Source organism: Colletotrichum destructivum, chromosome 2 (assembly GCF_034447905.1).
Source record: "Colletotrichum destructivum chromosome 2, complete sequence".
Classification (NCBI taxonomy): Eukaryota; Fungi; Ascomycota; class Sordariomycetes; order Glomerellales; family Glomerellaceae; genus Colletotrichum; species Colletotrichum destructivum.
Window position 1 is genome coordinate 934,988 of NC_085897.1, and position 21,594 is coordinate 956,581.

At 55.1% G+C, this 21,594-nt stretch overlaps 7 protein-coding genes across 7 annotated transcripts; 1 reads left to right on the forward strand and 6 right to left on the reverse strand.

Annotated features, from left to right (window-relative positions):
* Positions 1-88: 88 nt before the first annotated feature.
* CDEST_02481 (Putative helicase, P-loop containing nucleoside triphosphate hydrolase, SNF2-like domain superfamily) lies at positions 89-3,600 on the reverse strand. The gene is made up of 11 exons (XM_062918640.1): positions 3,494-3,600; positions 2,824-3,431; positions 2,704-2,775; positions 2,461-2,654; positions 2,365-2,398; positions 2,134-2,312; positions 1,304-2,081; positions 1,070-1,255; positions 869-1,019; positions 721-810; positions 89-664 (listed from the first exon to the last, which is right to left on the reverse strand). The coding sequence occupies exons 1-11, from the start codon at positions 3,572-3,574 to the stop codon at positions 620-622; spliced, it is 2,418 nt and encodes an 805-aa protein (XP_062774691.1). The 5' UTR covers positions 3,575-3,600; the 3' UTR covers positions 89-619.
* A 316-nt stretch (positions 3,601-3,916) lies between these two features.
* On the forward strand, positions 3,917-7,908 carry CDEST_02482 (Putative AAA+ ATPase domain, NACHT nucleoside triphosphatase). Its single transcript, XM_062918641.1, has 8 exons — positions 3,917-4,267; positions 4,328-4,351; positions 4,412-4,604; positions 4,658-5,056; positions 5,124-5,723; positions 5,774-5,885; positions 5,937-6,221; positions 6,281-7,908. Exons 1-8 carry the CDS (start codon positions 3,995-3,997, stop codon positions 7,878-7,880), a joined length of 3,486 nt encoding a protein of 1,161 aa, XP_062774692.1. The 5' UTR covers positions 3,917-3,994; the 3' UTR covers positions 7,881-7,908.
* Position 7,909: 1 nt separating this feature from the next.
* On the reverse strand, positions 7,910-9,740 carry CDEST_02483 (Putative oxysterol-binding protein). The gene is made up of 2 exons (XM_062918642.1): positions 9,186-9,740; positions 7,910-9,053 (listed from the first exon to the last, which is right to left on the reverse strand). Exons 1-2 carry the CDS (start codon positions 9,228-9,230, stop codon positions 7,914-7,916), a joined length of 1,185 nt encoding a protein of 394 aa, XP_062774693.1. The 5' UTR covers positions 9,231-9,740; the 3' UTR covers positions 7,910-7,913.
* Positions 9,741-10,016: 276 nt separating this feature from the next.
* Positions 10,017-13,105, reverse strand: CDEST_02484 (Putative peptidase S10, serine carboxypeptidase, alpha/Beta hydrolase). Its single transcript, XM_062918643.1, has 6 exons — positions 12,833-13,105; positions 12,644-12,756; positions 11,895-12,576; positions 11,383-11,770; positions 11,229-11,300; positions 10,017-11,077 (listed from the first exon to the last, which is right to left on the reverse strand). The coding sequence occupies exons 1-6, from the start codon at positions 12,965-12,967 to the stop codon at positions 10,530-10,532; spliced, it is 1,938 nt and encodes a 645-aa protein (XP_062774694.1). The 5' UTR covers positions 12,968-13,105; the 3' UTR covers positions 10,017-10,529.
* A 211-nt stretch (positions 13,106-13,316) lies between these two features.
* On the reverse strand, positions 13,317-15,179 carry CDEST_02485 (Putative GDSL lipase/esterase, SGNH hydrolase superfamily). Its single transcript, XM_062918644.1, has 4 exons — positions 14,940-15,179; positions 14,602-14,862; positions 14,239-14,530; positions 13,317-14,159 (listed from the first exon to the last, which is right to left on the reverse strand). The coding sequence occupies exons 1-4, from the start codon at positions 15,041-15,043 to the stop codon at positions 13,731-13,733; spliced, it is 1,086 nt and encodes a 361-aa protein (XP_062774695.1). The 5' UTR covers positions 15,044-15,179; the 3' UTR covers positions 13,317-13,730.
* A 671-nt stretch (positions 15,180-15,850) lies between these two features.
* On the reverse strand, positions 15,851-17,055 carry CDEST_02486 (Putative UbiA prenyltransferase family; the record flags this gene model as incomplete). The annotated part of the gene is made up of 2 exons (XM_062918645.1): positions 15,851-16,882; positions 16,960-17,055. The coding sequence occupies 2 exons, from the start codon at positions 17,053-17,055 to the stop codon at positions 15,995-15,997; spliced, it is 984 nt and encodes a 327-aa protein (XP_062774696.1). The 3' UTR covers positions 15,851-15,994.
* Positions 17,056-17,959: 904 nt separating this feature from the next.
* Positions 17,960-21,131, reverse strand: CDEST_02487 (Putative glycoside hydrolase, family 3, glycoside hydrolase family 3 domain, immunoglobulin; the record flags this gene model as incomplete). Its single annotated transcript, XM_062918646.1, has 5 exons — positions 17,960-19,603; positions 19,776-19,828; positions 19,909-20,337; positions 20,412-20,730; positions 20,843-21,131. 5 exons carry the CDS (start codon positions 21,129-21,131, stop codon positions 18,126-18,128), a joined length of 2,568 nt encoding a protein of 855 aa, XP_062774697.1. The 3' UTR covers positions 17,960-18,125.
* Positions 21,132-21,594: the final 463 nt, after the last annotated feature.

A 21,594-nucleotide genomic window follows, 5' to 3' on the forward strand; every position in this document is an offset into this window, starting at 1 on the left:
GCGCATTTGAAGGCGGCACAGCATTCTGTTGGTTTCACGTTGCTCTGGGCGGCCTCTTGCTCTGGCCCAACCAACACCAACGCGTGGCGGATTTACGCCTGTTGGGCGTATTTATATAATGACCTGCATGATACGAGTCAGCCTTCTGCATAGCAGTAAGTTCAAACAGGTGTTTTCCCCGATTTCCCCTGCAAAGGGCGCTGCCCGTTCAAGTCATCGCGGCCGGGGTTGCAGGTGAGGTCAAAATCCCGTCATAGTTTGGCGCTCGATGGGCGCCGCCACAGCCGCGGTGTTTTGTCTTAATAGCCGCCTGCTCTTTTGGAAGGCCAACAGCATGCAAACATTGTTTTTAATCCTCTTGTGTAGCTATTTATGGGACAGTTTCCCAACTCGCGGAAACGCAGGAGGTGGCCATGGCCGAAGACGAAGGAACGCGGAATAACACAATGGCAATGTGACTGCTCGGGATCGAGAGAAAGTAAAGTCGATTGGCTCAAATGAAGCCTTAATTCAGAACTCAAGCTATTTGCAGTAAGCCCCTTGGACCTGTGTCAATAGAGGTCGAATCAACCTCCAATTCTGCGAAGCAAGTCATATGATTGACATAGCATGACCACTGTTATGGCTTCAGGCCCGAGTCCAAGTCCAAGACAAACCTCATGTCCTGTGAGCAACACCGTTAACACTCGTCACATTCTATCGACTTTGAAATATGCATACCTCAATCTTTCCATCGAGTTCATCCGCAGTGTCCGCATTGAACATGAACTTTGCCACACTCTTCTTCTTTTTCTGCAGGTGAATGATGTTCTGTCTTGCATCAGAGAGTTTATCTTCCACCAGGATGAGAGTGAAGATGGAGACCTACCTGCTCAACAGTCCCTTGCGCAACGTAACGGAAGACAGTGACATTTCGCTTCTGACCCATTCGTAAAGCACGAGCAACGGCCTGCTCTTCAACCGAAGGGTTCCACTGGGGTTCGACAATGTGAACGCAGTTAGCGGCTGTCAAGTTGAGTCTAGGCTATTGTTAGCACTACTCGCTTCATAAGTTGCTGCATTGACATACCCCAGAGCGCCCGTCTCGACCGACATGAGCAGAATGGGTATGTCTGTCCTTTCTTTGAAGGCCTCAAGTCTCCGTGATCTTTCGACACAACTCGTTCTCCCATCAATCTGGACGTGATGCACTGCCTCTTTGTGGAGGAAGTTCGAAAGAAGATCCAGGGTGGAGGTCCAGTAAGAGAACACAATGCTTCATGAACATTAGCACATAGCTTAGAGGTTATTCCAGAAAACCTACTGCTTAGAATCGGAGTCGCTCGTCAGAATCTTTTGGATCACTGCAGTAAGCTTCTCGGAGTGGCCACTAGTGAGGGTTAACCTATCCTCTGGTGCTGGAGACAGTCCCACATGCGGCGAGTTGCCGCTCTGGCCGGAGACAAAGTCTGACATAGGACTGGAAACTCCCAAAGAGCGATCGCAGTCTGGGCAGAACTGAGAGGACATCAACAGCAAAGCTGAGTCTTCGTCCTTGGTTGTTGTACATCGCTCGCATCCAGTTTCCTTCTTGTGGGTGCCATCAAGGAAACCCTCTGAGGCAGATGGTCTAGAAAATGTTCCAGTGTTACAGAGCATGCGCATCTTTAAAATGGCAGTAAACAAAACGTTGTACTTTTTGATGCTCTTGCCCTTGCTCACGATGTCGTCAATGTCCCGTTTGGTTCGATGTAAAACTTGGACGTAGAGCTGTCGTTCCGTTTCAGACAAGAACACCTTCACGACCTCTTCTCTGCAGTCTGATAGCTGAAGCAGCTTCTCAGTTCTTCGGATGCAGACCGCTCGAAGCCAAGATCGAAGTGGCTTTGCGAAGTCGTTCCCTCCGTGGGAGAGGGGGTCTAGGACACCTTGTCGAAACGAAGCCATAGTGGGGAAAGGCTGGAGTTGCAGAAAGGCTGCCAACGATGCAATATCTTCCAGCTTGTTTTGAATTGGCGTTCCGGTAAGACACCAACGGTTGCGGGCAGAAAGCTTTGCGATAGCCTTGAACTGTTTCGATGACGCGTTTCGGATCCAATGCGCTGTGAAATGTGAGTCTTCTTTGATCCAGCCAAGAACAGAATATGTGGCTACCCTCATCGAGAACTATTCGAAACCATGTCAGTTCTTGTAGTAGCTTCTTTCCCTTGTCTTCGGCAACAACTGTGGCGTAGGTCGTCAAGACAATGTTTGCCGATGTGAGAGAACCAAAGTTCTCGCTTCGTTTGGGCCCGTGATAGACAACAACACTCACAGCCCCTGGCAAAAAATGACTGGGTATTATGAGCACTCCAACATTTCTACGTTTTAGGGCCGTATTCTCACCTTTGGATCTCAAAAACCCAATTTTCAAGTAACTCTACATTGTGAGGTTAGGAACTTGAGATCTTGATAAATGTTAGATGAGCGATGTGAACTCACGTGCAGACGATACAACTACCAACGTAGCCCTCGTTCGACCATTGGACTCTGCTGAGAATTTTGTTGCCTGTTCGAAGCTCTGAAAGACCTCAGCCTCTGATGATGAGTGGAGGATCGATGTAAGAATCGTAAGTGTCTTGCCCAGACCCATTACATCTGCAACAATACCGCCGCGATTCCTGGATTGAGAATTCCTATTATATCAGTTTGAATCTATCGGGGTTTCTCGACGCGTTCTCTTACGCTGATTCCGACGAAGCTTGCTCCCTTGCTGCCTCTCGTTCTAGGATAAATAGGACACCTTGGTGTTGGTGACTACAAGGTGTTAACAGCATGCGGACTAAGATGATTCTGTGAGCTTACGGCTTCAGTTGTGAGATTAATTCCTCGGGTGGAGTATAATCCAAGCCCATGGTTATGGTTTCATCCGAAAGACTGTCGAGAATGCGGGAGATCTCATCTGAGATTCTAGCTCGTTGCGCTGATGGGGAGTCATTGGCGATGCCAACCAACGTCCTCATGTCTGTTTCGTCTTCCGATAACTCCAGGAACTGGGGATTGCTGTACTTTACTGACTGTGAAAGGGCCTTGGGGTGTTGAAGGAATTCCGAGGCTGCTGATAGCTTGCGTCCCACCTCGTCTGCAACTGATAATGGGCCATAGACATTGATCGAGAGGCTGATAGGCGTGATCTTGGCTCTTTTGCCCTTTTTGCGCTTGTTAAATGCTGCCGCTTCGATTATGGCGTCAAATCGAACAGAATCAAGACCTTCAATTGCCCGTAATCGGTTGCTGCATTGCGTGTCAAGCAAGGCGAACTCGTCAGGAGTTCCTCGCGGGCAAAGAACATGATAGTTGTCTTTTCTGTGCACGCCAAAGATAACAAAACCCTCACAGCCAGTGTTCCCCGCAGTGAGACACTCTTGAAAAGGAGGTTCGGCGTTGAGAGGAAGTGCGGCGCCGTCATACAGCTGCTCATTTCTTAGCTTCTAGCCTCCGGATCTTGAACTTCGACAGTGATAATCAGACCTACCGCGCCAAAGCAAACCTCATCATGTGGCTGTTGATTCTCATCACTTTCGTCGTTGAAAGCGTTCGCGAAAGTTCGCAACATCGTGTAGCGAATTTTACCGAGGTCAATGTTGTTTTTGAGAACTTGATTTCATATTTCTCGGGGCACGAAATCAGGCTCTAGATTTTGGAAACCGCCTCGCGGCCTGCTGACAGCTACCCAGCCACCATCCAAGGCGCATAATCTGGGGCGCAGCAGCGCTTGTGTGATGCTGTAACGACCTACCATTCGTTGGTTGGACTTGTTGAATCTGCAGGCATTTCACAGGGCGGAATTCCTTACGCCATTCTGCATGCGAGTTCCTTGGTCACTGCATGAAAGAGCGTGATGCGTTTTGCTGCCCCTAAAAACCCCTCGTCCCTCGCTCGCCCCCTCCTCGCTGATCTCAATGTCTCTGCTGTTACTTTTACGACCGTGTTGAACCAACCCTGGTCAGACTGAAAGGGCTCAGATGATGCCAACATGAATCCGTCTTCTCAAGCGAACGCCGGATTCCAGCGCGCTGCGACCAAATTCAAGCAATCCATACCCAAGACCTTGTGGGACCAGTTCGCCTGTGACAGCAACAGCCTGTCATCTCTCAACGTCGAAATCAAGGCGATCCAGAAAAGTCATGGAGAGAAGGGCTCGCTGCGAAACATGGCTCGACTTGGCAAGTTCATCGAAGCCATGACCCAGTTTGGCAAGGTGATAGAAGTCTTTGTCAATGCGAGCGAGTTTGTCTGCTTTGTTTGGGTAAGTCTCGGGAGGGGGGGCTTTGATTGCATGTTTTTCGACTGAACTCTGGCGTATTAGGGCCCGATGAAGTTTCTCCTTGGGGTTAGTTTCCATCTCCAGAGCTGCCCATGCAGTGTTTTTGACAACGAGATGAACTGCTAGGTTGCGAAAACTCATCTAGATACTTTTGACAAACTACTTAACGCGTACGACCAGATTGGGAGCGCCATCCCCGGGCATTTGCTCTACAAAGACATGTTCAGGGAACATCAAAATCTCAAAGTCATCTTGGAGGACTACTACTCTGACGTCCTTCAATTTCATGAAGAGGCCCTGAAGGTCTTTGGACGATCCAGTTGAGTGATCGTGAATCATATAACGAATTCCCCATGCTGATTCTCAGGATAGAATGGAGAGATCTCTTTCATGCGACGTGGAAAACATTTGACAGTCGATTCGGTCCTATCTTGCAGAGTCTCCAAAGTCGGCGAGAGTTATTGGAGAGCGAAAAGCTGTCGGCGTCTCTCGACCATATCCACATCATTCGACAGAGAATTGATGATCTTTACCAAGATCAGATACGGGCTGTTGACGACAAAGGGCGAGAGAAGCATCGATCTAGAATGACGCTGATCAAAGAGAAGCTTCGCGCCCCAGAATACTACCTTGACCAAGAGGTTGCGGCTGGGAAAAGAGAAGGGCTCAATACTGGTCGCTGGGTGTTCGAGGAATCGCAGTATACCTCTTGGTCGGATCATACCGTCTCTGCGCACTCGATTCTGTACCTCAATGGTATACCTGGGGCTGGTAAGCACATCGCCGTTATCTTTGACGAGGTTTCCGGATGCTGACCATGGAATGTGTACTGTCTTAGGAAAAACCACTCTCGTTTCTTCGATCATCAGCAGACTTCTCGAGGTCCAGTCCTCCAAACCGTCGCTTCCACACTCCGTGGCGTACTTCTACTTCAAGCACGGGAACTCGGAGAAAAACAATCACGACAGCTTCTTGAGAGCCGTTCTAACGCAACTCATCAGTCAAGATACTGCGACATCGCAGGGATTCTTCGAGAAGCTATCATCCCAAGCTGACGTCAACATTCGGTCTAGGGAGAGTCTCCAAACATTGACTAAAAGCGCTCTCGAAGAGTACCGCGTCTCTTTCCTGGTCCTCGATGGACTTGACGAATGCGACCGAGAACAAGCCAATGTCACCGTCAAATGGCTCCTGTCGCTTCTTGGCGATGATCGGTACGTCGATAAAACAAGTCTGCGAATCTTGTTCTCTGGGCAGCGAGATGGGCTTCTGGATGTTCTCCTTCGTCCGTATCCGGCAATCTGTTTGGAATCCTCGGAACACACTGCCGACATCGAGAGATACTGTTTGCAGTACGTCCCGAAGTTGCGAAAGAAGTTTCCTATGACAAAGGAACTCGAAACAGAAATTTTGTCTTTAGTTACGACAAGAGCACAAGGTGGGTGGTTGAAAACTTGTCGTTTGTGGCTTTTGGCTTACAACAAACAGGAATGTTTCTGTATGCTCGTGTGGTCTTAGAATATCTTCTCCGCCAAGTTAGTATTGCAAAACTGAAGAAAACCATCAAGCCCGATGTTTTCCCAGCGAAACTCGAGTCTGCGTAAGGGCAAATGCTGCCTCCCCTTCACCACTAGCTGCTGATAAGTTCCAGATACGAGAGGATTGCTGCCAGTATTTACGAGTCGGAACACGAATCCGAGCGGGAGACTGCACAGAAGATCATTGCTCTCGTGGTCACTGCAAAACGGGACCTGAAATGGCGAGAAATACAGTCCTTTTTCTGCATCGACAGCAGCAATGGGACGATCGATCCCGATGAACGGTTGCAAGTCAAAGCCAAAGATCTTTGCGGCTCGCTTGTGGATGTTCACCCAATCAACAGCCAAGCAAGCGAGCATGAACATGCTGTGCGGATTGTCCACGATACTGCTCGAAGGTAGTGCTGGACCCTCCCTGCAAGTACTAAAAAGATTCGAAACTCACTGTGTTTTACAGATACCTCATCCACAAGAAAATAGTCGACGACGCTCTCGAGAATGCCCGTATTCTGTCTTTCTGCATGGAATACCTGACTTCTGGGCCGTTTTCAAGAATCAACCGATCACACACAGTAGCGGCACATGCCCGGCGAGCGTACTACTCGCTTCAGGATTACGCCGTCGCACACTGGTACGACCATGCCACTGAGCTAGCAGCTATCCGATTGTATGACTCAGAAGATGGTCTTGAAATGAGGGAAGAGTCTAAGAGAGCAGCAAGCTTGTTATCACGTTTCCTCGTGGACTATGGCAGCTCGGTCGATGGGAGCGGGGAAGGTGATTATTCCGTGTCCCTACAAGAAATTTTGGACAAGATACCGAAAGACGAGAGGGATCGAACCTCGTTTCTCAATGTTGAGCAACGGACAATCTGGATCCGACAAGAAATCGAAAATCTGCAGGATCTTGCGGACGACGAAAAGCAAATTCTGGCCGAGCTTCATGGGTCGAATGTCGGCTACAAGTGCCACAAGTCTTGGTGTCTTTTATTTGCCAACGGATTTGATAAGTCAGACGAACGAGAAAGTCATATGAATCGCCATGAACGTCCCTTTCTCTGCCCCTTCGACGGCTGTTTTGGATCTATTGTAGGCTTCGAATCCCAAGTCACTATGGACCAACATCACAGGAAGAACCACACGGACGCACCACCGGTAATGCTACAATTTCCAACACCCAAGCAAACGAGATCTTCACTCGATCTTTTTCGAGCAGCTTCACGGGGTGACATAGACGAAGTTACACAACTCCTTGATGATGGGCACAACATAAACGGAACAAAAGCAACACAAGTTCAGACTCCATTGTGGATATCTGCAAAGAATGGCAGATACGAAGTGTGCAAGCTCTTGATCGAGAGGGGCGCGAGATTGACACCATCTAAAAGGGGTGTAGGCGCCCCCCACATCCTTCCACTTGTGATGGCCTCTGAAGGGGGGCATGTCAATACAGTCCACTTGCTTCTGAAGGCTCATGAGAAGAACAACACTCTCGCTTTCTCACGGATCTTTGTGCTACTCAAAATAGCAATCCGGATGAAGCACTTGGAACTTTTGGAGTTGCTTTTGTCTTTTTGCCAGTCCAAAAGTGACATCTTTGTCCAAAAACGAGCAGTGCTTCGTGAAGCTTGTGGTTGCGCTCAAGTCTCCATGGTCAAGCTGCTTCTTCAGAACGGGTTCCAGTCAGAGGCTGATTATTCCTGCATAGAGATATGCCTGCACAAGATGAAGTACGAACCTGAGGTCTCAGATTGGGCGGTTCAAATACTGGAAGCGTTGCTGTCAACTGGTCAACCCAAAATCATAGAAAAGGACTGGATCAGTTGGTTGATTTTGGAGGGACACCAAGCAACTGTTTTCATGGTTCTGTCATATCCAAAGACACGTCTGAAGCGTTTTTACCTCAAAGAGTTGCTCGATTTAGCGACCGAGAAAGCCTCCGCCAATCTTGTCGATCTGCTAAACAACCTCCTAGCAGAGGCGACTGCAGCTGATGAGAACGACTTCTACCAAGACTTCATCCGGAACTATGCGCCGCTTGTTGGTCATGACACGTAATGAATTAACACCGGATTTGATAGCTCCGCAAATCTAACCCAACGGAGTCAAGTCCCCCCTGTACGGCTTCTGTATTGAGTCCCTCTTCGCGTCGTCGATCTTCCAAACGCCCTTGGTATGCTTGTCGTGCAGCTGCCAGTCGACGCCTTTCGTCAAGCGGTGAAACACTTCGTGGTCCTCGCCGGGGATGCTCTTGAAGAACAGCGGCTCCCAGGTCTCGTCCTTGCTCCTCTCCTCGGCCCGCATGCGGCGCTGGGCCTCCTCGATCTTGCTCTTGGCGTCGACGGTCGCGCGGAAGTCGCCGCGGCCGAGGCCCTCGATGACGCCGTTCCAGGCGCGCCGCGACTCCCACGGGTCCTGCTCCGGCACGGGCTCGAGCTCCATGGGCGCAGGGAGGTTGTCGAGGGCGTCGACCTCGTAGTGCTCGAGCACCTCGCCGGTCCTGGCGTCCTTGACGGTCCATCCCTCGCTCCAGCAGCCCTGCAGCTCGTAGATGGTGTTCTTCTTGTCGTTCTTGTGGTAGACGCGGGCCTCGAAGGAGTTTTTCTTGCCGCGGAAGACGCCGCTGCCGGAGAACTTGATCTCGGAGACGTAGCCCGTGTTGGAGACGACGTAGTAGGTGCCGAGGACCTCCGGGTACAGGCAGGCGTTGAGGAAGCCGCGGACCTTGACCTCGGGCAGGGGGATGAGGTAGTCCTCGTCGTAGCGGTCGATGTGCAGGACGGCGTGGCCGACCTGGCGGATGTTGACGCTGCTGGAGAAGGTCATCTCGACGCGGGCGTAGCCATCGGCGCGGATGCCGTGCTCGCGGCTGGCCATGTGCATGGCGGTGATGGGCGGGTGGTGGCTGACCTGCTCGGCGACGAGCTCGGTGCGGGCCTTGCGGTCCGAGTCGGTCCAGGAGGCGAGGAAGAGCTCGCCGAGGAAGGCGTTGAGGGGCTTCTTGATGCTGACGCCGGGGGCGCCGGCGACGTAGTACTGACTGCGCATGGCGACGAGGATCATGCGGAGGACCTTGAGGCTGCGCTTCTCCGGGTCCGGCTCGAGGGCCGGGGCGACGAAGACGCCGGGCCGCTGGCACCAGGAGGGGCCGGACTCGACGATGGACGAGGGCGCCAGGAAGGACGGGGGACCGGTGACATTGGAAAGGTCGCCTTGGACGGAGGAGAGAAACTGGGGCCCATGAGTGTTAGCGGAGTGGCGTTGTTTGTTTTCTCCCTTCTTTTCTCTTTTTTTTTTCTTTCCTTCTTTTTTCTCTTTCTCTTTCTTCCGACTCGAATCATGCACGGAAAGCTGCCCACTTACTTTGACCAGGTCGCCGATCCGTGATGAGAACGACTTGCCGTCCATTGTTTGTGCTGTGTTCTGTGTTCTGTGTTCCTAGAGACGCTTAGATCTATCGTATCCGAGTTCTTATCCGCTTTCTCTCTTTTTTTTCTCTCTTCTGCTTGTATGGGTCGTTTACTGGAGTTGTTTTCTGATAGTTGGACGGTTCGTCCGAGTCGTCGATCTAGTGTCGCCGTAACAGGAGAATCTCCCAAAAAAGGTCAATGACTCTCGGCGTCTTGTCTTATCTCATCTCTACCAGGACACGCGGTTTCAGTTCCGTTTCAGCCGGCGCCGGTCGCGTCGAAACACTTCAGCAGATGGGTGGAGTTGAGCCACAAGCGAAGTGAACTGCAGAGAGACAGACGGTGTACGTATTCTTGAGTATATAGACACATATGTATAAATGTGTATACGCAATCGACAAGAAGCAAACCCCATTCGAGATCCTGGACCGTTGCGAGAGGCTGGGGGGGACAATGCGTCTTTTGACATAATCTCGAACCCCCCCAAGACGCAACTCAAAATAGTTAGCATGTGACAGTCGTACACAGATAAGATGGGCATTAGCCCCAAGCAATCTAACATAGTAAAGGCTAGAAGCCCCCCCAATGTCACCCGCATCGTCTCCCCTCTCCTCTCTTCCCTTACCCTCTCCCCTTCGTCTGAAGAACACGGCCTCAGCCACCCTCACCCCCCCTGCTCAGCCCACAGTCTCGGCGCTGCATCTCCCCGGGGCAGAGGGGGGACGGGGTCATTAGCGGCCTGTGTGGTTCTGCCGCCGGCGCAACATCTTTCCGCCAGGGTGTTCCAAGCTTTCGGGTCGGACGAAATGGCGGGTCGTCTGTCTTGCCGGTAAACCTTAAGCTATGAGCTCCGATCGGGAGAGGTTTTGGATGGAATCAGAGCGAGGACTCATATCGCGCCCTTCAGCCAGATTGTGCCCATCAAGTCTTACATACACAAGAGAGAGATAGAGAGATGGATATGGGCAGAGAGACAAGAAGTGAGAGACATGTTGGTTCATCACCGTTCGAGGAGACAACTGCAGCTAAGACGGACGACGGACGGTCTCTGGAACTGACAACACAGCAACCAGCAAGCAAGCAACAAACAGCAAAGCAAACACCGGCGCTAGGACTCGGAGACGCCCATGGCGCCTCTGCATGTTTCCCAGCCATCTTCTCTTTCCCCCTCATACGTCCAATCACTGAAACACACCTGTCCGACGGCCTCGACCCTGTTTTCACAAGCTCTCGAGCTTACGACGGGGCCTCGCGGATCATCGTCCGCACTAAGATTCCGGGATCCTAGTGTGTCTACTTACAGCTCTTCCGAAACTTGCCCGTCGGGCCGGCCACTCTGCGCATCATCATCATCACCATCACCATCACCACCATCACCATCACCGTCATCACCAACCCCCCCGACCACATACCAGTCCTTCACGCGCGCCGTGCCGTCGGCGACCCTCTCCCACACCTCGGGACGGCACGTCTCGGGCTTGAGCACGTAGCAGATCGGGTCCGGCGGCGGCGGCGGCGCGTTCTTGATGTGCCACGTGTCGCGGACGCCGACCGTCGCCAGCGCGTCCGTCACGGGCACGAGCCCCGTCGCGATGTCGCGGTTGAAGGTGGCGCGCATGAAGATCTCGTACGCCGTGACGGGCTGGTACGCCGGCACCTCGTGGCCCGCCTGGAACACGCGCGAGAAGCTGTAGTTGCCGAGCTGCCGCGTCATGCCTGTCACGCCGTCGGGCGTGATGAGGGGCGCGTAGCCCGCGGAGGCGAAGGCGGCCGACCGGTTGTAGGGGATCGCCAGGCTCGCCTTTTCGCCGCCGACCCAGTTGCAGGCGTAATCGCGGTCGCCGTCTATACACACGATCGAGTTAGAAACAACCAAGGGGCCCAAGAGAAGGGAGGGGTAGGGGGGTGCTGGGGGAAGTGACGATGTCAAGATATGGTTTCGTCATCGTCGTGATGTACGATGTACGATGTTGATGACGCGGATAGAACAACTCACACATCATGTGAACCTTGACTCCGTTGTCGAGGAGGTATCCAATCGACTCGCCGAACCCGCCCAGGATCATATCTGTAAACTGTATAAGCACAAACGTTTGTCTGAAGCAACCACCCGGTTGGGTGTGTGTGTGAAGGCCAGAATTCCATCTTACCAAACGTCTGGCCGAAGCCCCTGCCCACAGCCCCCGCGGATTCCGAATAGTTGACAGGCACGCCCAGAGACGATAGGACCTCGCCCTCGGTGAGGTAGCCGTACATGTGCGGCGCCGGGAAGGGGTCGTTTCGGTCGTGGCCGATGTCGTACCACCCCTTGCCGTCCGGGATCGTCTGGTACAGCATCGCGGCGTTGTATCCGCACTCCTCGAGAAACAGCCAGCACACCTCGGTGGCGTTCGTCTTGACGCCCTTGGCGACGAGCGGGCCGTGTTCCTTCAGGGCCTCTTGGCACCCGAGAATGAGGTCTCGGCAGCCGTCCGGCCGCGTCCAGTTGTGCAACAGCTGGTCATGGATGGATTGGTTGAAGACCTGGATGCCGTACGTCTTTTTTTTTGCGCGTCTACAAGTCAGCCATCGTCTTTCCATGACCAACCAATTCTCAAATCTCAATGGCCAAATCAGGGGCAGATTAGCCATTGACAAGGGTTTGTTTTCCCATTCCACTCACGTTGTTGTAGGGAAAGGTGATCCACGATTCGCCCTGGACGGCGAGGTCGATGAGGCCGTTGACGATGCCGAGCGTGTCGAGGTGGATGTACCGCGCGTTCCTCTCGGCCGACGACCCGTCCCGGATGCGCTCGTTCTGCGCCTGGAAGTGCCGGAAGATGCCCGGCGCGTAGTGCCCGCCGTACGACTCGGCCCAGAGGCTGACGCGGTCGTCGGCAGGGCGGTAGCCGGGGAACTCGAAGAACCAGGTCTGGGCAAAGTGCCACAGCGCGTGCGCCGCGTGCGCCGTCGTGTTGGCCGTGTGCGAGGTCTCCTGGCTCGACGCCGTGCCGTACCGGTACGTGTAGTTCCCGGCCTCGGGCAGGGTCCCGCCGTCGCCGAAGTCGGCCGGGTACATGTGCATGCCGGGGCCGAGGTCCGGGTCCAGGGCCTCGTGGATCGTGATGTTGGTGGGCGTGTCGTAGGAGAAGCCGACCTGGTTGGGCTGGTCGATGTAGAGGAGGTTGACCTCGTTGTTCCAGCTCCAGGGGTTCAGGCGCGTCGTCTTGGAGTCCTCGTTGACGAAGCAGGGGCCGTTCTCCTCGAGGAGGCCCATGATGGACGACCCGCCGGGGCCGCCGTTGAGCCAGATGGCCAACGGGGCATTCTCGGGCGCTTTGCGGGCCTCGAAGAACCAAAAAAAGCTGTGGTGGAAAGATTGTCAGTTGGGAGTCAGAACTCGTACTTCGATTTTTCACAGGGAACTCTCACGTGTTGATCGGGTAGTCCTGCGCTTCGCCGTCGACGTCGTCCAGAGTGCCGGGCGGCAAATGCACGTAGCCGGCGTACGACTTGACGCCCGGCGTCGTCTCACAGATGCCGGGCTGATGTTGGAGCGAGGACCGTTAGTGGGATGTCGTCGTCAAGCGGGCTTGGAGAGCAACCGAACTGACAACTTACCTCCTTGTACGAGATGGTGACATTCTGGTGAAATTTGGACTTGAGCACCTTGATCCCCTCGGGCGTGGGCGGGAACTGCGCCGCCGCGAGCCCGACGAGCCCGCTGAGCAACAAGGGCAGCATCATCTTTGACATGAAGCTACAATGCTTAAGTTGGATGCAGCACGCAAAACCCGGACTCTCGATCTTCGATGAGGGTTGACAATGATGCTATATGAACAGGAGGATTACGTTGCCTCGTGCGTATGACGTGACGCGTTGGCCGCGTCCTGAAGGATCACAGAAGCGATTTGACGAGTGGAGTTCCCCCGGTTCACTTCTTATCCCTCCTCCAATCCCGAGATGCTGATTCGGTCAGGCCATCGACCTGCCTATCTCGGTCCGGGCATCTCCGGGTTTGGGATCGGCAGTCCGGCACGCGGCTTCGGTGAAGTGTCATCTACAAACAAACAAACAAACAATGGGCTATCTCGAGTGAGCGTAAGGGTTTTCTTTGGTGTTTTGTTATACTACAGCGTTATTTCTTGGTGGTTAATGTCGACGTCTAATCCCTTTTGGCCCCTTGCGACAACACTTGCTTCTCATTCACGTTGACACCCCCACCGCCCCCCACGATGTTTTGCAAGGAGAGCCATGCCGGCAATACGATGACGGAGAGCAAAGTACAGGGCAATCGTTCGTTCGGTAGGTCGAACACCCGGGTTTCCACACTATTTCCAGACCATTGCCCGGTAGAGTTCAATGATGTGTCGACGGGGAGTTAGGAAAAACGCAGCCCTCGACCTGGCAACACGACACAAGTAACGCCAGCCCACGAGGCTCTCGACAAATAAGCCCCAAGTTGAGAGCAAGTCGAGAGCAAAGTTGTTTCTCATTTTCTCTAGCATGTTTCCTCGACCTAGGTCGATTCGCCGCCGATCCACCGCGTCCCCCACGCGCTCTCCGTCCGGTTCCTCCCGCCGCAGCGTCCCACACTCTTCTCCGCCAGGAACTCGTCCACCTTACCGGCCAAAGCCCGATGCGCCGTGTACGTGATGTGGCCCGAGTTGTACCAGAAGTACTCGCCGATCGGCTGGCACCCGTACGCGGCGTAGTTGGTCTCGATGTCCCACGCCTTGTACTGCGGGCAGAAGGACGTGGTGTTGGTGATGCCGTACGCTGCCGCGTCGTCGAAGACGCGCGTGAGCCAGCCGTACGTGTCGAAGACGAGCGCCGTCGCGCCGGGGTGCTTCTCAGAAAAGGCCCGGGCGGTCTGGTTGACGGCCTCGTTGTACGTCTTGATCATGGACGTGTTGGGGAGACGCGCCGGGTTCAGCTGAGAGGCGGGCTAATCAAAGAGGTCAAGTCAGTCAAGAAGGTACACTCCCTAGGGGTGCGTGTGTGTGTGTGTTTCGGAGGCACATTACGTTCTTGTCGAGGGGAGGCAGGTTCAAGAAGAGAAAGTGGCGGTAGCCGGCCTCGTACACGGTCTCGAGCGCCGCGAACTGCTCGGCGACGACGGCGGTGTAGAGCTCCTCCCACGTGCTCAGCCCGTTGAAGGGGAGCTTGAAACTGGCCATGTCGTTGATATCGTTGATGCCGATCCACGACGCTACCAGAGTCTTGCCGGCGTCGGCGTCGATGACGGGCTTCCCCCACGTGTCCCACTGTTCGATCTGCTTCTCGTACGAGATGGTGTGGTTCCAATGCAAGGGGACGCTATTATTTCTGGTGTTAGCACAGCAACGGCCGTCAAGCCATCATCCCATTCTACAGAGCGCTTCACGTACAACGTCGTCGAGATGTCGGCTCCAGCGTAGGCGAAGCCCCAGAGCTGCCTGTCGCAGTCTCGGGGGTGTCCTTCCTTGCACCCGGTCAGTTCCTGGACCCAGTTTGGGCCGCCGGCGGACGAGGTGTTCTGGCCCGGCACGATGCGGTCGCCGAGGAGCTGCTCCGGCGTGAAGGAGATGTTGAGCTGGGAGCCGATGAAGCTGTAGGCCCAGCGGCCCTCGGTCCCCTGGACGAACGTGTACGAGTCGCCAAAGGTGAGTCTGGGCGCGTGTGTATGTGTGTGTCAGCGCCAATGGCCTCGCCAGCGAATGGGCGGTGGAGGATCTTGCTTTCTTACACGTATTCTGTGTTTTTCCAGTTGAAAGAGCTGTCAGGTGCCACCGGAGAGGCAAGAACGGCCGTCGAGGCCACTCCCAGCAGAGTTGCAGTTGAGAAAATCATCGTTCAAGTCCGTAGCAACGCTGGGTGATTTTCCCCCAACCAAAGCGTCACTAAGTCTTAAGGCCTTTGAGAGAGGAAAACACAACGCAAGACTCTGCAAAACTCCGAGTCTAAACCATTGCAATTGGATCTATCATCCTCGATATATCAGTAGTATTCCTCAATACATACCCGGCCCCCCTTTCCCCATTTCCCACTTCCCCGCTCTCTGGGGGGAGGGATAGAAGCTTGTGGGGAAGACATGCAGCGTTGAAAACCCGGCAGAATGGCGCGAACACGTCCTGGAATTGCGGCTCGCAGGGGCCTGAGTGGCCTATGGCAGGCTGTCCTTGGCGGATGTATTCACATCCACCAGTGAGGTTGGGTCAGTTGGCCGGGGGGAAGCCCTTGCAGTGAGCCCTGGGGTTGCTGTTAGCTGCATCCTTGACTCGGGTGTCGCTTCAATAGATGCCGAGTTGACGACCGGGCTTGGGAGTTTCTGCGTTGTCTCAAGACGTGCCTAGTCAAGAAACCGGCAGTTGAGACTGACAAGAGCTGGGGAGGGGTAAAGGACTGGTCTCTTAACCAAGTGTTGACTCACCTCTATATTGTCCTGGTCCTATATAAGCCGAAACAGTCCTTGGTGACGGACATTTGGATGTCGGTTAACGCCTAGTTCATATGATACTCTAAGGATAGAAAACAATGTCATCGATACCATAATAGTACAATTAATTGCCAGTTCAAAGTTAACACTGAGTTTTACTCAAAGAAACCGTGGCTTGTTTTCATAAATATCTCAACTAATTCAACAAGATTATTGTTCCTACTGCAATGCTATGCTTAGCTATGCTCAAGTCGCTCAACCGATCCGTTGTGTGTAGCCTAATTCTCTGTCATCCCGACGTCTCCATTCCGATAGTCGTCAATATGCAAATTGTTCAACCGTTTCCCATGCTTCCTCGTGCTTCCTCACGCTTCCCATGCAGTCAACAGGGGCAGAACATACAAGACAGACATCCACAGACACCACAGCTTCGCCACGACATCGTCAGTCTTCTCGTTCCGTCGCAGGACGGTCAACGCCGCCATCAAGCCCCCCACGCCAACGGGCGCAACCCAGAACAAGGGCCGCAGCCCCCAGAACATCGGACACGCGGCCGACCAGACCAAGACCGCGAAGGCCAACCCGCCGCGGGCGATTTTCTCGCCGTAAAGTAGCGGGATCGTCTTGCGCCCGCGTGCCCTGTCCCCCTCCATGTCCGGGAAGTCCAGCGCCTGCACCGTCGTCGCGATGGCGGCGCCCGTGACGGCGATCCAGGCCCACGACCGCGGCAGCAGCGCCGCGCCGCTCAGGACCGCGAGCGAGCCGGCGCTGAAGCACATGATGCCGCCCGTGTTGATGGCGTTGCGCGCCCAGATGTCGATGCTGCTGCCGTCGAGGTCGTTGTACATCCACAGCAGCGTCGTCATCGACAGCGTCGGCAGCAGCCCGCACCCCAGCGCGGCGCTGACGCCGACGGCCAGCGGAACCGCGGCCAGGAGCAGCCTCTGCGCCTGGCCCGCCGTGAGGCGCTTCGCGGCGAGCGGGCGCCAGGGCTTGTTGAGCTCGTCTTCGATGATGGAGCTCTCGAGGCGCTGGTTCGAGATGCCGCAGACGACGAGGTGGAGCCAGATCCAGAAGACGGCCAGGGGTAGCCGCCGCGCGATCTCGAGGGCCGTCTGGCCGTGGCCTTCCGTGAGGGGCTCGCGGCAGAGGACGGCCGAGAGGATGAAGATGATCTGGGGCGCGAGGACGGTCTTGATGTCGCTCTTGGTGAACAGGTAGAGGGTCTTGAGATGGAAGACTGCTTGCTGGAACTTGTGACACAGTTTTCTTGTCAGCGGCAAGTCGTTCCCAACATCGCAGAAGAAAGAAGACGATGGATGTTCCCTACCGGTTTCATGCCCTCAGGCGCAAGCTTGACGAGACCGGACGACGACGCGCCCAACGGCTTCTCCAACAACGGGCTTCCCTCGACGCCTGCCGCCATATTGCGTGTCGTTGAACGGGGGTTTAAACAAAATTCAAGAAAGCAAAGGGAAGGGAAAAAAGAAAACGATGTTGAACTGGAGAGACTCTGGCTGCTAATACTCCGGATCCTCGTCTAATGAAAGAGCCGACGACGCTCTTCTATATATGTCCATCTGCTTCACCTTTGTGAGTTTCGGGGAAGTCCGTTTCGAGACGGCACCCAAACTTCGATCGAGACATACCAAACATGGTAATCTGACGACATTCGTCTGATTGTTTCCGTAATGCAGCCGCGCCGCCTGTACCAACGACGCGGAGCTGGATCCCTGCGACAGAGAGTTCTCGGGCGTTGAAATGTTTCGCTCGGCCGGGTTGCGCCAAACTCTGGTCCTCGCATTCCAGGAAAGGGAACTCAATCGGATACGTGGGCGAATCTGGGTTTGTATAACATGTAACATCTGGTCTTTTCATTGTCTCTCTTTCTCTGCACCTTTCTCTATCTTTTCCCCCTTCTCCCTGTTATCTGTTGAACTTGGGCTGAACTTCGTGCCAGCTGCTGTCTTCAGCTTGTCTCGGTTTGGCCGCCGGCGCCTCATTCCCATCCGAGCTGAAGGATGCTACTGGCCAACTTGTATCTGCCGGCATTCCTTTCGGATTGAGCTGAAACGACACCGAGGAGCTGAAATGGCATTCTGACACTGGTTGTGGAAGCGTTTACGCTCTTGATAGTGGCGCCGAAACACTTTCCTCGTTTTTCGTGGTTGCGTAAGAATTCTCATTCTCGGAAAAGAATTTTAAAAAATCAGAGAATCAAAAAAGGAAAAGAAGAAAAAAAAGAAGAAGAAAATGATGATAGGCATTTCCGTCATTCAGCAAGAGGGATAATGATCATTGATGCATGCTCCCCTCGTCTCCACGCCTAAACGAGTTCAACTGAAAAGGTGTTTATTGTACTGCTAATCCAGACATTACTAAATATTATCCAGAGCTCATCATGGTCGTTTGATATCGTCTAGTTTCCTCCCCTCTCACCTTCATATTCATGCTACACAGACTTTGCTATAAAAGAAAACATGAAAAGTATCAGACTTACGCCTGCACCGGGGTGATCTTGGTGAAAGCCTTGAGGTCCCTGCTGCTCCAGCCGACGCTGAGCGTGAACTCGCCGGCCGGGATGAGCCAGTCCTGCGAGACGACGTCCCAGTAGCTCAGGTCGCGGCGCCTCAGCGCGAAGCCGACCGTCTTGGTCTCGCCGACGGCCAGGGGCACCTTCTCGAAGCCGCGGAGCTGCCTGGGGGGCGTGCCGGCGGGCGTGGTGTCGGCGGGGAAGCTGACGTAGAGCTGGGGCACGGCGGCGCCCTCGACCTCGCCCGAGTTGGTGACGGAGACGGTGGCGTTGTAGATGGTGTCCCAGAGGGCCGGGTTGCCGCCGGGCTCGACGGGGCGCTGCTCGGGGACGGTGGTGATGCCCTCGACGACGGGCTCGGCGGCCAGGTCGCCGAGCTCAAAAGTGGTGTAGCTCAGGCCGAAGCCGAACTCGTAGCGGACCGAGATGTTGTGGGCGTCGAAGTGGCGGTAGTCGATCTCGAGCTTCTCGTCGAACCAGCTCTGCCAGTCGTACCAGCCGGTGGTGTTGATGGCGGTCGTGGGCGGCGCGTTGTAGTCGGTGCCGTTGAGGGCGATGGTGTAGGGCAGGCGGGCGGAGGGGTTGACGTCGCCGTAGAGGACGTCGACGAGCGAGTTGCCGGACTCCTGGCCGGGGTAGTGGGCGGCGAGGATGGCGGTGACGTTGGGGTGGTCGGCCCAGGGGAGGGTGTTGATGCCGGACGAGTGGGTGACGACGACGGTGTTGTTGCAGTTGCGGGCGACGTTCTCGACGACGGCGTTGCCGTGCCAGTCCGAGTCGAGGTGCTGGCGGTCGGCGGCCTCCTCGGCCCAGGTCTTGAGGAAGACGAGGCAGACGTCGGGGACGTTGGGCACCCAGAGGTCGGTGATGTTGGACTCGATGATGTGCGTGTTGTTGAGCCACTGCTGGACGAGGGCGCCGTCCTGGCGGGCGCGCGCCTTGATGGCCTCGAGCGGCGTGACGAGGTAGGTCAGGCGGCCGGTGCCGGAGCCGCCGCCGGCCGTGAGGGTGCCGTACTCGAAGTCGTCCTGGTTGTAGAAGCCCTGGGTGTCCTCGCCGGCGTCGTTGCCGAAGACGGCGATGGACTTGGGCGCCTTGAGGGGCAGCGCCTTGTTCTCGTTCTTGAGCAGGACGGTGGCGGCGGCGCCGTGCTTGCGGATCAGCTCGCCGTGGTCGGCGCGCACGTCGCGGCTGCGCTCGCCCGTCAGGTTGAACTCGCGGACCCAGGTCGACTTGGGCGAGAAGGTGTTGAGGTCACCCGTCGAGGGGTCGACGCTGGGGAAGTCCTTGTCCTGGCCGAGCCAGTAGTAGGGGGTCATGATGCGGACGATCATGTCGTCGACGCGTGCGACGTCGAGGGTGCCGTTGTTGACCGCCTTGGTGACGTTGCCGCCGAAGAACGAGCCGGCCTTCCAGTTCATGCCGTAGCTGCCGAGACCACCTGGGGGGATGTCATGTTAGTTGAGGCCATTCCTGGGGGTTGAGTTGTACTGTGATTTGGGTTGTGCTAAGATTGTTGGGTGTAGTAGACAAACACCCTGGACAGGGAATTGATGGGAATAGGAAGAGAGGAAGAGTTGGGATGAAGGAAGATCAAAGAATGATAAACTTACCAGGCATGTCCATATCAAGACCAGCCTCGATGGCAGCAACACCAGTGTGAGTACTATCAACATGATGTGTTAGACACAAGTTTTCTCATCATCATCATAAGAGAGAGGTCCCAAAAGAAGGAATAAAACTCACGCTCCCCAGTCAGACATGACATAGCCGTCGAAGCCCAACTCCGTCTTGAGCAGGCCGTTGAGCGCCTTGCTGTTCTGGCACGCGTAGGATCCGTTGATGCGCTGGTAGGCGCACATGAAGGACGACGCGCGGGCCTTGACGGCGTCGGCAAAGGGCCACATGTAGATCTCGTGGACGGTGCGGTCGTCGACGTTGGACGACAGCGCCTGCTCCTCGATGTCGGTGGCGGTGCCGTTGGCCACAAAGGTCGGGTTGCGCATGATCTCCTGCTCGTTGAGCAGCCAGTGCTTGGCCGTCGCCTGGACACCGGCGTCCTGGTGTCCGACGATGGTCTGGTACATGGCGACACCGGTGAGGTAGGGGTCAGGGGAGAAGCCCTCCCAGTTGCGGCCCGAGTAGGCGCTTCTTCCGAGGGGGCCGGCGACGGGGCTGTTTTTCGTCGGTTAGACAACAAAGATCTTGGAAGAACAAAGAGTGTTCAAGCAGAGAGGAAGGAAACCAACCTGAGGGCAACGTGGGCACCCTTGGCCTTGAACTCTTTGCCCATGGCGAGACCTCTCTCGTACAGGATGTCCTTGTCCCAGGTGGACGCGGCCGAGACACCGGCCGAGAAGACGCTGGCGTAGTCGGCCACGCGGATGGACAGAGGGCCATCCTGGAGGCAGAGACCCTGGAAGCCGAGGCGCGGGACGGCGACGATGTTACCGACGCAGGGGCCGGGCTGGCCGGTGACCATGTCGGCCTTCTCCTCGACCGTCAGCTCGGCCACAAAGGCACGAGCCTTGGCCAGGGCATCCTCCCAACCGTTGCCGTTGGTTTTGGCTTCACCCAGTGTCAGCTTTGATGCTTCATCCAAGACATATCTGCTGTATGGTGTAGTGGAGAGGGGTGGTTTGTGTTTGTGTGTGCATATGTATGTGTATGTGTTACTCACGGGAGGGGTAGACGGCCTCGGAATGGCCGTAGGGGCCGAGGATGGTGGTGTTCAGAGGCTGGACCCAACTGAAGGCATCTTCAGACCGACCGCCGGCATCATATGACTGGGCGGCGACGGAGGGTGCCAGCAGAAGGCCCGAGAGGACGAGAGACAGAGCGGCGGACATTGTTGGCAATATCCCTTGGCTGAAGTTGTGAGGGACCTGGCGCAGTGTGCTGGAGATCCTATCCTGAGCTTCACGAGAATCGAGGTTACATGCCCGCCCTTTATATGTCACGATTCTCATCGTCAGTCCGCTCATATCCTCGTCCTTCTATACATGCTAAGCCCACCTCTCCCCCCTCCAGAGACCCAGACCCAGACCCGGACTACCCCCCGCCGCCGCCAACTCCGCGCGGGTTTTCAACAAACCGGGGAAGACCTGAACACGATCCGTACTAGAATATGTTTGGTAATCCACCTCGTCATTCACTCCGGAAGTCGGCCCCACACCGTCCACCAAGCCTAGAGAGAACATTCACCAAGGCAGAGGCGGGATGGGATATCCGGATGTTGGGCATCACGGGGGGCAATGGAGATTAGCCGTAGATTTGCCAGTGTAGTAGCCGTACCGACGGAGAAGGCCGGGGAGAAGATTTTCTTCAACATGACATGTGGAGCACAAGAGAGAGAGACGGAGTGTTGCCGAGTTCCCCAGTCTCGATCCCAATGGCAATACATCGTCATCTGGAGTTGTGGGGTACAATTCC